The following is a 14,722-nucleotide window of genomic DNA, read 5'->3' as shown; positions in this document are numbered from 1 at the left end:
AGGTGGAACGTGCAACAGCCACGCTCGTTTTCAGTGGGGCAGCGGAGTGGAGAGTGAACATACGAGAACATGTTTGATTAGAGAGCAGAGCGTTAACAGTGAGAAGAGATAGAGCGTTGGCTTAGAGAGACCAATTTCTCTTGGTATTGCAGCCGTGCAACAACAAAAGCAAACCTAGCCCCACAAGAGCGGTTCCATTATGTTCTCATGAAACGGCAAACTCCTATTGAGTTATGGTTATTAACATGACCTGTAAAATGTAATTAAAGATTTAATCCGCTCTGTGATTATTTTAATTTTAATGGACGGGGCCATAGAGTTTAGTGAAAATGTCGAAGTCTCTCCAGAAAAAAACTAAAAACAAAAAAAAAGGTAAAAGTGCCTAGTGAATGAGCCTTTTATTTCACAAACACAATAAGTATTTGACCAGGGGAAACCCTGACAAGTGATATTTCAATCGCCTTTAAGAGAAAGGTCAGCAGTTCAGGCTCCCCTCCCCCACATCAGCAGTGACAATGAGATGGTTCTGCCTTTTCAGGGGTCTCCACTTGGACTTTGCTCCCTCTCCATTCAGCACTTTGTATGATGTTGCCATCAACAGTCCTGGCCTGCTCTACCCCGCTGAGCTCCCCCCGCCCTACGAGGCCGTGGTGGGCCCGACCACCACCAGCCAGGTGAGACCCAGGCCCCAGACAAGCCAGTTCCCTGCACTAAGGCACACTCCTTGCATTTGTATTTCTCTCTGTGGTCTTGCGGAGAGGAGGCAGCAGGCTCAGAGAGCAGAACCTGCAGAGATCCCACCTTAGGCCTGAATCCCAATGTTTGTGCTTCTCCCCTGTGGCTCCTCTAGGGTGTACCTGAGCTGAACGTGGCTGGTGTGTCTAGGGACACAGTGCAGAAGGAGCTGGTACAGTTCAAAGCTATGAGCAAAGACCCCCAGGGAGAGAGCTTGGGCAGTGTACCAAGTATCCAGGGGACTCTGGCCTGCATCAGTGACATGCCTCTGTCATTGTCTACTGGGGAGGTGAGAGAGCAGTCCTGGATCCCTGGTCCTGCATGAGGCCCCGGGCAGCCATAGGCCAGGGAAGTGCCTGAGCCACCAGGAAGGTGTAGCAAGCTTCCTCTGAGCCGGATGAGCCAGGCACTCCCCAGCCTCGGGGTGCCTGACCCACAGTGGGCATGTGCTGGGGATATGTTAGTGGATCCTCAGTTTCCTCGTCTGTAAAATGGGGATCATGATAGCACTGAGCACATAGGATGGAACGGAATGTGTGGAATGGATCTAGTGCAGCACTTGACACAGAGGAGGTCTGATGCAGCAAACATCAGTTGCCCTTTTTATGGTATCATCGTCATCATCGTCGTCATCCCAGCTATCACTCCTGAATATCGAAGGCCACAAGCCAGAGTAGAGAGATGTGAATACTCAAAAGTTCTCGCAGCACCCGAGTGCAGGACAGGCTACAGGGAGGCACAGGGCTGGGGGCACATGTGGGGAGCACATCAGTCAAGCAGAGAAGGGGCACGTATAGGGAAGCTGAGAAATCCTGCCAAGAATGGGGGCCGCAGCCAGTTCTGGGCCCTGAGCCCCAGGCAAAGGAGAGTGGGCAAAAGCAGGACCATGGGCATCCGAAGGACACTGCTATGCTCTCCTGAGCCCATCTGGACCCACATACCTTTGGGCTTCTCAGCAGCATGGAACCTTCGGGACAGGCATCCCAAGTCACCTACCAGGATGGGGTATAGGCCTCAGACCTGGCCCAGACCGTCTGATGTCCTCGCTGCCTCTTTGAGATCCCAGGTCCACATGGTGAGAAGGCCAGGAGGCAGTGCCCATCTTTTTCCTGGCCACCCACTGAGGAGCTCCTGGCCCTAAGGGACCTCTGTGGGTGGAGAAATGGTTTTGCACAATGGCTGTTCAGGGTCAGCTTCCACAAGCCTCTGGAGACAATCACATCCACAAGGGAGATCACATTCTGCAGGCCAGACGGGTGTGGGACAGGAAGAGAAGGCAAGACGTGCCTACCTCTGTGCCCAGTGGGATGTTGGCCACACATTTTTTGCAAGAAGGATTCTCCTTGAGAGTCACCTGGGCAGGACTGCTCGGGTTGCCCCAGACCACTCTGGTGGCAGGTGACAGTGTGGGCCACCTGAGCCTCTGGGCCTTCCTTCTCCACCTACTCTTGCCCTGAAATGTCCTGGACCAGCTCATCAGGCTGCCAACAGCAGACAGGGACCAGGCCAAGATCTCCTGGTCTTTTTTCTGTCCACAGTACGAACAGACATGTGGGAGCTGCCTGGGGTTGGGGTGGGGGTGGGACCCATTAGTGGAGAAGCAAAGCATGACTGTGAAATCGTATTTCTAAACTTACAATAATTGCATTTCTCTTGAATTCTGTAAAAAGCTGAGTGGGGAATTCTGCCTTTCTGCAGTGATTTTCCTCTTTATGATAAAAATAATTCAAATCAGTATTATCAATGGAAACTGTGTCCTGTGAAGGGAGTCATAAGAACTCTGAGGGGAGCCCCGTGCCCTGCTGGAGGGTACTGGGCAGGGGCATCCAATTCATATTTGGGGGTGTTTGTGAGCCCTCAGCTCACAGGGAGCCTCTGTGAGCTGAGGGCTCAAGCTGAGTGGGGGTCAGGTGGCAAGGTTCAGAAGAAGGAACAGCGCAGCGTGCAAATCGTCAAAACAGAAGGCCGCTCAGGATGAGTCTGAAATGAGTATGACGTGGGTCGAGGGTGACCTACTCGGGCAGCTCAGTGGCTTCTGAGGTCATCAGAACATCCACGCAGTGTCCACGGGGTGATAGGTTCTGTAGCTTGGAGCCTTGGAGAGATCCGGGTTAGCCGCAGAGATGGTCACCATATTCTGGGGAACCAGGAGGGGTTGGGCAGTCCCTACGGAATGGCAATACTTTGGGGTACTAGAGGAACAGGACGGGCTGCAGAGCAGAGGACAAAGGGGCTCCTAGAGGGCCAAGACTCAACAGACACAGTGGTTCAGGAAGGAAGAGATGGGCCAAGTGCTGCCCAGAGGCTGTGAAGGGCTGACCCTGGTCCCCCAGGCTCACCATCCAGAGACTGCTGGTGACCTTGGCAGGAGCGGCTACAAGGGGCAGTGGGGTAGTGCTGGCATGGGCTAGAGGAGGGGATGGGACATGAGGAGGTGTAGCAGGGGTGTGAGCCAGTAGTTTTTGGACTCCAGGGGGCATCCCAGGCTTGTCAGTCAAATACAGGTGGCTGAGCCCACCCCCAGAGCTTCTGAGTCAGTAGCTGGGGAGGGGGGATCCTGCTGAGAATTTGCATTCCTACCTAAGCTCCAGCTTCCCCTGCTGTGCTGCTGTTCTGGAGACGCACTGGAAACTGGAGCGATCACTCTTGTCAGATGCTTGGCCAAGAGAAAAGATAGGAGGTAGTTAGAAGGACTGTGCGCCTGGGGCTTAAGGGTTTCCCAAGGGGCTGTGGAAGGGCCTGGGGTGGGGGTGGGAGGGTGGGAGCAGCTGAACCAGGGTCTGAGAGGGAAGTCCATAAAGGCAGGCTGACCCAGCCTCAGATGGTCAGCTCTGCCCTGTAACCAGCAGGGGCACCAGGCAGGGCAGTACATGGGCCCAGAGACCCCAGCAAGCCCAGAGGTGTGCAATTCTCCAGGACTGCCTTGCGCAGAAGATAGAGGGAGCTCTGCTTTCACCCCTCCACCTGCTGCTAATTGCCATCACAGAAATCCAGCTCCATGCTGGGGACCAGCTCTGGCCTGCCTCTCTGTCCTCCGTTCTGTGAGCCGTCAGTCCCATTTCCAGAAGAGAGAATGTCATGACAGGATGAGTGCTTCTGCGTCCGCTACCCTGTGGAGAGCAACAGGACTTCTAGAGCCCTTTGCTTCTCAATCCTGATGGCAAGAACTCCCCAACAGCACAGTCCTGATGATAGAAATGGGGAACGCCTCCCTCCAGCCTATCAAGGACCTGGATGCTAGAAAGTGGCCTCTGGATTTGGGTGTGACATTTGACGCACCACCCCACGCTTGCTCACTAGAAGGATACTGATGAGTGTTCCATCGCTGGTTTAGTCTTTTCTTCTGGAGTGTGGAATACAGATCTTCCTCGACTTATAATGGGGTTACTACTTGAGAAACCCCTCGTAATTTGAAAATATCCTTAATACCCCTAACCTACCGACCAGCATAGCTTAGCCCAGCCCGCCTAAAATGTGCTCAGAACACTAACATTAGCCCACAGTTGGACATAACCATCACACACAAAGCCTGTTTGCTAAGGAAGTGCTGACTATCTGGTAATCTCTTGGACACTGTACTGGAAGTGAAGAACAGATGGCTATGTGGGTGCAGAATAGTTGCGAATTGTGCCGGTTGTTGGCCCTGGTGGCCTATTGCCCTCACCACCCCCCCACCCCCCCACCCCGCCCAGCAGCATGGGAGTACCACCTGTTGCTAGCCTGGAGAAAAAAAATCAACAGCAAAAATTCAAACTACAGTTTCTTTCTCCTGAAGGCCTATCGCTTTTGCACCATCGTGAAGTTGAAAAATCCTAAGTCAAGCCATCCTACGTAGGGGACCGTCTGTATGTGGGAGGATAATGTTGGTTCTAATAGGACACTGTTCTCCAAAATGATTGAGAATTTTCTAAATGGAGATTTTTTTCACATCATTTTGATGATAAAATCCTCAGGGCAAAGGAAGACCCGTCTCATATTGCGTTGGCTCAGAAACGGCCAGCTTACAAGGGTCTCCACAGATATGATCTGCGGAAGAAGTGTGGGTCCGCCTGGCCTTTCTCTGGGCCAGCCCCTCTGGGGTTGGGGGGAGCTGGTGATTAAGGGGCCACTGCTGTTCTCCCTTCCAGGGGAAGCCTGCGCCTTGCTGGGCCCATTCTCTTTGACCCCATGGTCTGACAGCACTTTTCAATCCCACAGACACCCCTGGGAGGCTGAAAGTCAATGAAACCCATTCCCGTTCACAGAGGGAAGTCTGTGCTGGCCAGCTGCCCCCTCCCCTGGGGCGGCCCTCCCACCTGCCGACAGCGAGGAGCTGCCCCCCTTTACAGAGCCATCCTTTCTCCCAGGGAGAGGGGGAGGTTAATTACTTCCCTTGTGGACAAATGGCATGTAAATTGCCTATCAGGGCTCATCCGGATAAAGGAGGAAGATGGACTGACGGAAAAGCACAGTATATGTTGTGCGGGCTCTGTACCAGGGCAGGAGGCCGCTCGTTTGGGGAGATTTTTAATGCAGGAAGGAAAAGCACCCCTTGACCGATCACATTCACGTTGACGCGCTCACTCTCCCAGATTGGAGACCTCCTTTGCAATGCCCTTCTCTTTCCCATAGCTCGAGACCACAACTGTGGGGCAGGGTCCGAAGGGGTGCACTCCTTTCTATAGCAGGAAAGTTCCCGAGAATTTGCCAGTTTGAACTTCCATGCGGATGACAGGCTTACGTTCCAGAGACCACAGAAGACTGTGCTGTGTTCTGTGGGATGCGGAGCCGTGAGCTGAGCAGAATCCCCTCCTCGCAGAACCAACAGTTTGGCATTTGGAGTTGACATGATCCAGCGGGGCCTCAGGAATTTTCATTTGGTGGCCATCTGGCAGGCGGGAGGGAAACCTGAGGTAGGAGACTAGAAATCTGTGAGACAGGCAGTGGACAGGGCAAGAGGTGCAGCCGACCACCAGTCCTAAAGGTTAGAATTTACAGTTTCAAATGAAATCACCTTTACATTTAAAAATCTGGAAAGCAAAGCCTCTTCAAAGATTTCCTTGGGACACTAGGCTAAGATCTCAATTCACATTTTCTGTGATTGCAGACAATCACCCCCAAAGACAATCTGGTATAAATCTGGTGCACACTGGTTGACCCAACCCAGGAATGGGAAATTGACTGCAGAAATAGGGCAGACTTTTCATGCGCGTGTCTTAGCCACAGAGCTTCCTAAAAGGCGACGAGGAGATTCAGCTATTTGCCCAATGCCAACTGACTTTTTTATTTTCATTTTTGCTTTTTGAGAGAGAGAGAGCGCGTGCACACATGTGAGCAGGGGAGTGAGGGAGAGGGAGGCAGAATCTCAAGCAGGCGTCATGCCCAGTGTGGAGCCCGAGGTGGGGCTTGAACTCACAACCCTGAGATCATAACCTGAGCCGAAGTCAAGAGTCAGACGCTTAACCAGCTGAGCCACCCAGGCGCCCCCAGTGGACTTTTTAATTACAACAACTGGTCAATATAATGTGTCTGGGAATAAGTAAACTCAGCCTCCGACTGTCCCCCGCGAAGCGATACGCACAGCCTCACCTCTCAGCGGCCCTCTCCTGCAAGAGCTGTCATAAACCTTTATTGCTAAACTCAAATTTCAACTTAAATTCCGTGCCATAAATATATGTCTTCTCCCCCCTTCTCTGCTGCCTTTATATTTAATCGAAAATGCCGTGTGAACCTCACAGCTATTCCCTCCCCAGCTTTCGGGTGGCGAGGTGGCCTTGGCCATCAGGGAAGGCCAAATTCAAATTAAACCCTTGACACCCCGCTTGCGAGATGTGATAGATAGGCTGCCAGGAGCTGTCTGTTCTCAAAACCAGATTTGACCAGGAGCCAGTGCCGCTGCTGCGAAATATGAAATGAATCCAATTTCCTCCTGACCTTGTCCCACTGTGCCTTTTATTTCTCTTGTTTTATTTATATTTCTTTATTACCAGAAGCTCTTCTTCAGGCCTCGAGTGTCCAAGTGGCCACCCATGCCTGCAAAATATAAATAAATAAATAAATAAATAAATAAATAAATAAATAAATAAAAAGTTTAAAGGGTCAGGAAGAGTATTAGAAGGGAATGAACCTTGAGGGTGTTGTTCTTTTTTGTGTGATTTAGCAGAATATTCTCGACAGAGATTTCCAGCATGGGTTGTAGGCAGATAGCGACGTCAGGGAAAAAGCGAGTGAGCGTTGGTGGCCATGGGACTCTCCCTCCCCCGGTTCCCTCCCCAGCAGAACGGGCTGCGCTGGGGAAGGAACGTAGCGTGTGCGGTACTACGCATAAGTGGGATCAAAGGGAACGGTTAGGGGGCTCTGGGTCTTGGCCGCAGGTGCCGTTCTTGCCCCCCAAACCCTGTCGGGGTCCCTGCCAGGGGCACACTTCCCCCACTTTGTGTCGGTGGGAGGGCTGCAGCCCAGCACCTGCCACAGCTCCAGCCTGGTGGAAAGAGGAGACGGAGCCTCTCAGCTGTCTGATTGAAGTGGCAGGAGACAAGGGAGGCAAGAATGTAATTACCTGAGCTGGAATCCGACCAAGCCGCAGGGGCCCGCCTCACCTTCCCGGTCCTCCCCCAGAGCTCATTATTTGCAAGCAGGTCCCCAAAGCAATTCTGAAATAGCACAAGGATTCCGAAATCGCTTTCGGAGATAGCACAGGGGCACACGTGTATGGTGTTCATGACAGTCAGGCACATGGTCTGTGTGGGGCCATTATCCCCTAAAAGGAGCAATGGAATGGATGTGGTCACCCGAGTGGGAACCAAGTGTGCGAGCAGAGGATGGGGCAGGCGAAGACAGGGCAGGAGAGCAGAGGTGCCCCATCCCCACCCAGCAGAGGAGGTCTGGTCTTTCCCCTGCCCCCTCCGCCCCCCCCCCCCATACTCCCAAAGACCTCTCTGGGCAGAATGATCCATTCAAGAAGAAATCTGCAAGAGCATGATGACTTCCAAACACGATGCAGTCTTCACGGCCACCCCCGCCACCAGGTCGGGACAGTGTGCGCGGAGTCACGGGGCCCACATTCAGCCAAGCACACGGCCCTCTGGTTGCGGACTCTGAGCTCGCGCTCAGGCAGGGATAGCGGGCTTGGGAGCAACTTCGTGATTGCATCTGCAGAAGGCAAAAGGGAGGAGGAGCAAATGGAAGCCCTGGGGGAGCCTGGGAGCTCAGGGAGGCCGAGATTGTTTCTTAAATGTCCACCTGGGTCCAAGCTATGCTGGCCCAACGCATTACAGGTCTCATGACTGTCTATCACCCGTGGCTTTATTCTTCCTGCTGTGGAAGCAGGGAGGAGAGCGGTTGGGGGGAGGGCATTAGAAGTGAGGCCAGGGGCTCTCCCACCTCCTACAGTGACTCTGAAGGAGCCCGTGTGGCCTTTGTCGGCCCCCAACAGTGCCCCCGGAAGTGGAAGGTGAGTGGGTTCGGGGTGGCCAGCACCTGGCCCCGGTGGGTTCTTGGGGAGCACTGGGCACTCTGTTTTCAGAGGTCAGAGAGATGGGCTTTGGCCTTGGCAGTGACAATTTCTGGAGCCTGTCGTGATGTCCCCTCCAAACTACAGATGACCCATCTGATGCTTCATTTCTCACCGTAGCTTATGCGTGTGGATCCGCAGGTGACCGAGTCCAGCCCTGGGGACCCAGACACCACGGCTGGCTTCAGCACACAAGGTAATCTCGCCCCTTTCAGCATTTGAAATAAGTTTCTATTTTTCAAAGCACCTTTCCTCCTCCTGTTCCTTTCTCTCCTCCTCCTTGCTACTGCCCTCGCTGCCCTGCTTGCTCTTTAAGGGGATGGAATTTGCTACAGCCTTTGCTGGTCAGTTCCATATACGTTCTTGAGCTCCTCCCTTAACAGCATGGGGTGGTGAGTCAGTACACCTGGGGGCCCTCGTGCTTTCTCTTGGGGGACTTGCCCCCTCCCCCCCCAGCGCCCTTTCTCCTCCTCTTGAGGGGTATGGGTTTGAAGAGACGCTTGACTTGATCTCGGGTGGCTTTTCTAGAGCTAAAATGATAGCAAGTTCCATGTCTACTGGGCTTTTCCCTTGGGAGGGAGCCAGGCCTGGACCCCTATGCCCACTGGCTTTGGCGGGAGAGGCAGGGGGAAGGACACTGGAAGTTGTATCCTGATGGACATCGAAGGAAGAATGTGGAAGGTCTCCTCCCAGACGGGGGTGGGAGCCCTGTACGAAGCCAGAGGCAGAGAGGTCGTCTGAGGTGTCAGGAAAGCAGACAACCCCTAGTAGCAGAGGGAGCAAATGGGCAGGGGCTGGGTCCTCGGGTGGGCTCATGTGGGTGGGTTTATTCAGAGACGGAAGTCAGCTAACTCATGTGAGATAACTAAGGGTCCCAGAAAGACCACCATTACAGTCCCAGGGCTGTCTGCCCTCGGCCCCAACTCTAGTTAACCTCTAAGGAATAAGAAGGGGCCATCCTTCGAAGATGCCTCGGGGTTGTAGGAGCCTGGTCTCTGCTGGTCTAGGATTTGGCAGTGACCTTGTCCTTCACTTGGTGGCCCCCAGCAGCCATTGAATGCTGTGTCTAAGAGGTGGTACCCTGTGGCCTTCCCAGAGACGACTGCAGGGCACAGCGTGTCTCAGTCCCCACCACGGGTGATCACACTGTGCTGGTGTGATCAGTCCAGCATGCACTTTGGGCTGATGGGGCCCCCTCTCCCCATTCCAGCCACATCACTCCCAAAAATGTAAGTTCTGGAGGGAAGCAAGGTCAGCGAGGCCAAGCGGCCTGGTGGCTCCGGGAGCCCAGGGCAGGTAGAGATGGACAGAGGAGTCAGGAATTCATCCAGGAGGGGCCTTCCTGACTGCCCAGCATCCGGACAGTTAACCGGGCTCAACTGGGAAGCTCGGGGCTGCTTCCAACACTGACTCCTGGCAGAGGGCCCAGGCCTGGAGGTGGGCGGGATTATATGGAGAATGGACAGACACACTCATGGGACAGCAGGCCAAGCAGGTTTCACTTTAGAAAAGATGTCTCCCGCCAGGTAATTTCTGGAGGTGAGGTTGAGGTCCATGTCATTTTTTGGCCTATGCGTGTCCAGCTGTCCAGATCATTTGTTGCTTGTGCACCTTTGTCAAAAGTCAGCTGGGCATAACGGCGCGGGGCTATTTCCAGGCCCCGTGTTCTGCTCCATTCTTCTGTGTCAGCCCCTCCGCTCTGACGACTGGTCGCTCTGTGCTAAGCCTTCCCATCGGCCAGCCGCACCTCCACGCTGCCCTTCTTCGTCAGGATTGTTCTAGCTGCTCTACGGCCTGCGCACTTCCACTCCCTCTTAGAACCCCCGTGTCCGTGTCCGCAAAAACCCGAGCTGGGACTTGACCAGGAATGGCATGAAGCCTGCAGAACAACTTGGGTGGAACCGCTAGGTTTGCACGTCTGAGGCTTCTAGTACGGCTGCCTCTCCGTGGCTTTGGATCTTTGATTGCTTGCTTCAGCATTTCATCATTTTCAGAACACAGATCCTGAGCATGTTTTGTCAAGTGTATACTTGGGAGTTTCATTTTCTTTGGAGCAGCTGTAAATGGCGTTGTGTTTTTATTTGGGGTTTCTGCACACTCGTCAACGCACGTGACCGACGGCGGTACGGCTGCGATTCATTCTTGTGTGTCCATCCGGTATCCTGCAACCTTGTTGGACTCACGTATGAGCTCCAGAATTTTGGGGGGTGGGGGTGCCCGGAAGGGGGTAGATGCTGGTATTGTTTTTCACTTATTGAAATAAAATAGTAATGAGGACATTACCGGAGGCTGGCAAGGCCAGAGGGAAGCTGCTCCACCCAGCCCTGACTGGCAGCTTGTAAATCAACCCACCCCTTTGGCAAAGCATCTTGATAAAGAGCCATAAAACTGTTTATGCCGTTAGATGTGGTGATCACACTTCTGGAACCGCCCTAGGGGAGTAATGCAAAAAAAGAAAAGAAAACCGTAAGCATTCTGAAGATAACTTACATTTTTCATAATAGTAAAAACTTACAGGGACAGTGACGTGCATTGATAAGAGTCAAGGAAAATATGATACATATGGTAAATATATCATCATACATTAATTAGGAAAAATGCTTATGATCCATCAGGTGAGAAGCTGGAAGTCCATTAGGATGATTAGTGCTGTGTAAACAGGCTCACAACACAAGCTGGTGAGGGGGTACAAAAATGTCTTGGGCTCGGAGCTTTCCCTGTCGTGTTACCCTAACTCCGTAAGTGTCCGTTAATGAGAGCTGTTCGGAGCTAAGTCACAGTTCTCTCTCTGTGACTCTATCTCCCTGAGGAACTCAGCCATTGGATTAGCGCTGACATGAAGAAAGTTGGGATCGAGGATATATGCTTATGTCCAATCTCATCAAATGGTATAGATTAAAAATGTGCAGGGTTTGGTGTGGCCATTACACCTCAAGAAAGCTATAAAAAAGAGGAAAACAGATTAAGAGGAATCAGCAAGAATGAAGAAGATTCAGAATAATTTTACTATGCCGCTGTGTGATTTTGATACAGTTAATAATTTCACTTGCTGGTTGAGGTTTTCTAAGGATACGGGCAAGTGTTTCTTTTCTACATGGATAGATTCAACTTTGAGTGCTTGCCCACTCATTCCCTTCGAATCAATTCCTATGAGTGAAATTGCGGAGTCCAAGGAAAGGGGTATTTAGGTTCGGACGTGTTGGCCACGTGGCATTCTGGAAGGGTTTTACCGCCAGCGTCCGTACCCAAGACGTCTTCGCTCCTGCCGAGCTTTGGCCCCCTGCCCGTGAAGCACACACTCACAAGATTGTGAGCACTTTGTACATGTTTGTTACCCACTTGTAGGTCAGTTTGGGGTCCACTTTTTTGCAGTGTTTTGTGGTTTGTTTGGTTTTTTGTAGATTTATAAGAAAAATATTTGTTAAATAGGACATTTTCTCCCTTTTGCTGTTCACGGCAGGGATGCTTTTCCTGTTTGTGCTCTGCTTCCTCCCTGTTAATGATGCCTTTTGCACACAAGTTTCACGATTTTTCTTTTTTATTAATAATATTTTTTATTATATTATGTTAGTCACCATACAGTACATCCCTGGTTTCTGATGTAAAGTTCGATGATTCATTACTTGCGTGTAACACCCAGTGCACCATGCAATACATGCCCTCCTTACTACCCATCACCAGCCTGTCCCATTCCCCCACGCCCCTCCCCTCTGAAGCCCTCAGTTTGTTTCTCAGAGTCCATAGTCTCTCATGCTTCATTCCCCCTTCTGATTACCCCCCCTTTCTTTATCCCTTTCTTCCCCTACCGATCTTCCTAGTTCTTATGTTCCATAGATGAGAGAAATCATATGATAATTGTCTTTCTCTGCTTGACTTATTTCACTTAGCATTATCTCCTCCAGTGCCGTCCATGTTGCAGCAAATGTTGAGAACTCGTTCTTTTTGATAGCTGAGTGATATTCCATTGTATATATGGACTACAACTTCTTAATCCAGTCATCTGTTGAAGGGCATCTCGGCTCCTTCCACGATTTAGCTATTGTGGATAATGCTGCTATGAACATTGGGGTGCATATGGCCCTTCTCTTCACTACGTGTGTATCTTTGGGGTAGATACCCAGTAGTGCAGTTTCATTTCACGATTTTTCTTGTCAGATTTATCAGGCTTCTCCTTTCCGGTGTCTATCACGTTTACAAAGTCTGTCTTCACTTCAAGGTTGTAGATTTATTCTTCCATATTTTCAATGACTATTCTTCTAATAAAAAAAGAAAAGGACTGGGGCATCTGGGTGGCTTATTTGGTTGAATGTCCGACTCTCAATTTCGGCTCAGGTCATGATCTAGGGGCAGGAGACAGAGCCCCCAGTTGAGCTGTGCACTGAGTGTGGAGCCTACTTGAGATTCTCTCTACCTCTCCCTCTGCCCCTCCCCACGCCTCCCCACCTCTTAAAAAAAAAAAAAAAAGATTAATCACCCTAAGAATTTTTTTTTTTTTGCTCTGATTTGTGAAGTTCAGTTCATCCTTCTCTTTTTCCAGATGGACTGCTAATTGTCTCAAAGCATCTATGGAGAGGGCAGAGGTAGACAGTGGAGGGCTGGTGAAGCGGGAGTGCTCTAGAAGTGGGCTGCTTCCAACCGGCTCTGCCACTTGTGGCCTCGTGACCCTCTTCCCCTGAGGACTCTCAGCCGCGTTTCCTGGTAGCCTGGGAGAGCCGTGAGGATTAAGTGGGAGGTCACCTATAAACCCCTGGGCCTAGGCCTCCCACGGGACCCATGGAGAGGGATGAGAGGGACAGACCCCAAAGCTTCCCACCCCGGAGTTGTTCAGGCTGCCGTGATTCTTACAAACGGCCCCCCGGGTGGGCCGCTCACCTCAAAATTCTGCCCCTGCTGGGTGAGGAGCCTCATGGAAGACAGCTCTGACGTTGTCTGGTAATGGGATAAAAGAGCGGAGAGAGCAGTGCTTTTCAAGCATTAATAATGTGCGCATAGGTCCCTGCAATCTTATTAAGACAGATTCTGATCCGGTCCCTCCGGGGGCCAGCCTTGGAGTGGTTGGAGCGGTCCTGGGCTGGAGCGGGACCTGACCAGCATCACAGGGATAGAGCAATGGATCGTGCATTTGGTTGGGGGTGGGGGAGACATCAGAATCCCCCGGGGGCTTGTTCAAACCCCAATAGCTGGGCCCACCCCCGAGTTTCTGAGGCAGTGGGTCTGAATGCTGACACATTCCTGGGCAATGACACTGCTGGCCTGACCCACGTTTTGAGAACCAAGCAGGCCTCCCTGGGCGGTTTCCCGCCCCTGCCTACCCAGGGCAGGGCTTGCACCCCAGGCCCTGGACTGTACCGTGTGCATGGCAGGCAGGTTCTTGGGCCCAGGAGGACCCGGCTAGGATGCCCTCTTGCCCATCTGAGCCCTGCCTTTCTCTGCTTGGGCTGTGTGCCTCGAGCATTCTGTGACCGCCCCCCCTTCCTGGACTTCAGACCCCCAACGCAGGCCCTGGATGCGAGACGGGGCTGGTTCCTGACTTTATGTCTCTTGTGGAGTGTGGAGAGTGTAAGTGCCCCGCACCCCATCCCCTCCTGGAATGATTTTTGGGAGATCATCTGGTGTCCACCCAAACCTTCCCGCACCATAGAGCTCTTGTAAACCTGCTCCGTGTTCCCACACCCTCGGGATTACAGGTTGGTCTAGAGGGGGTGTTGAAGGGCAGACGACTCGGGCCCCCTGAGAGGGCTCCAGGAGGCCGAGACTTTCACTCTCAGCTCCAACAGGAGCGTGGGCATGTGCGGGGCCCGTCGTGGGTGGCTCTGCAGCGGCCCAGCGCCAGCCTAACACTGTGTTCTTGCCTTGCAGAGCCCGCAGATAGCTCGAGCCTCCTGGCATCCGAGGGCGCCACTGCACCAGGCCTGAGCCCTGAAGGCCCTGCGGGTGCCTCGCAGCCCCTGCCACCTGACCTCGAGTCCCCGGAGGGCCCTAACCAGGGCACTTGGGCGATGCCAGGTCCCAGACGTGTGGCCCGCTCCACCAGCGACCCCACTTCATGCTCCTCCGGTGTGGCAGGTATGACTGGTCCAGCCCTGCTGCGTCCCCAGCGTGTGCCCTGCTCTGCCCTGGACACTGCAGGCCTCCGTGAGCTGAGAGTCGAGGCCAGGCCCTGGGACCTGCTCAGGGGCCACTTTGGCAATGTGGCCTTAGTGCCCGAGGGCCCTGGGGAGGGGTGGACAGTTAGGGGCCCCTGCTGTGCACCCACCAGGCTTTCTACTTTCTGGCTGGGGCGTCAGGGGAGAAGGGATGGAAGGTTTGGCGTGATGAGAGCCCACCCAGGGTCGGCTAGCCCCTAACATTAGCCTGCCGGTTACCTACCAGCTCTGGGGCCCCGGTGGGGACTCAGGTCAGGCAGGTGGCCACAGGCTGTATCCATCCATCGGCCTTGGTGGCTCTTTGGGCCCCTTGGCAGCACTCCCTGTGTGGCCTGGAGCTTGGGTCACG

At 52.9% G+C, this 14,722-nt stretch overlaps 1 protein-coding gene across 2 annotated transcripts in view; it reads left to right on the top strand.

The window, feature by feature from the left end:
- Window positions 1-14,722, top strand: part of ENTREP2 (endosomal transmembrane epsin interactor 2) — a 446,783-nt gene that overhangs the window by 428,041 nt on the left and 4,020 nt on the right. For both annotated transcript variants that reach the window (XM_044388362.2, XM_026510327.3), the window contains 3 exons: window positions 539-674; window positions 8,348-8,423; window positions 14,087-14,293. In XM_044388362.2, coding sequence (XP_044244297.1) covers window positions 539-674; window positions 8,348-8,423; window positions 14,087-14,293 — 419 coding nt within the window. The remainder of the gene's footprint in view (window positions 1-538; window positions 675-8,347; window positions 8,424-14,086; window positions 14,294-14,722) is intronic.

This window comes from Ursus arctos, unplaced genomic scaffold (genome assembly GCF_023065955.2).
Source record: "Ursus arctos isolate Adak ecotype North America unplaced genomic scaffold, UrsArc2.0 scaffold_28, whole genome shotgun sequence".
Lineage (NCBI taxonomy): Eukaryota > Metazoa > Chordata > Mammalia > Carnivora > Ursidae > Ursus > Ursus arctos.
Note: the sequence above shows the minus strand (reverse complement) of the source record. Positions and strands in the feature narration are given on the sequence as shown.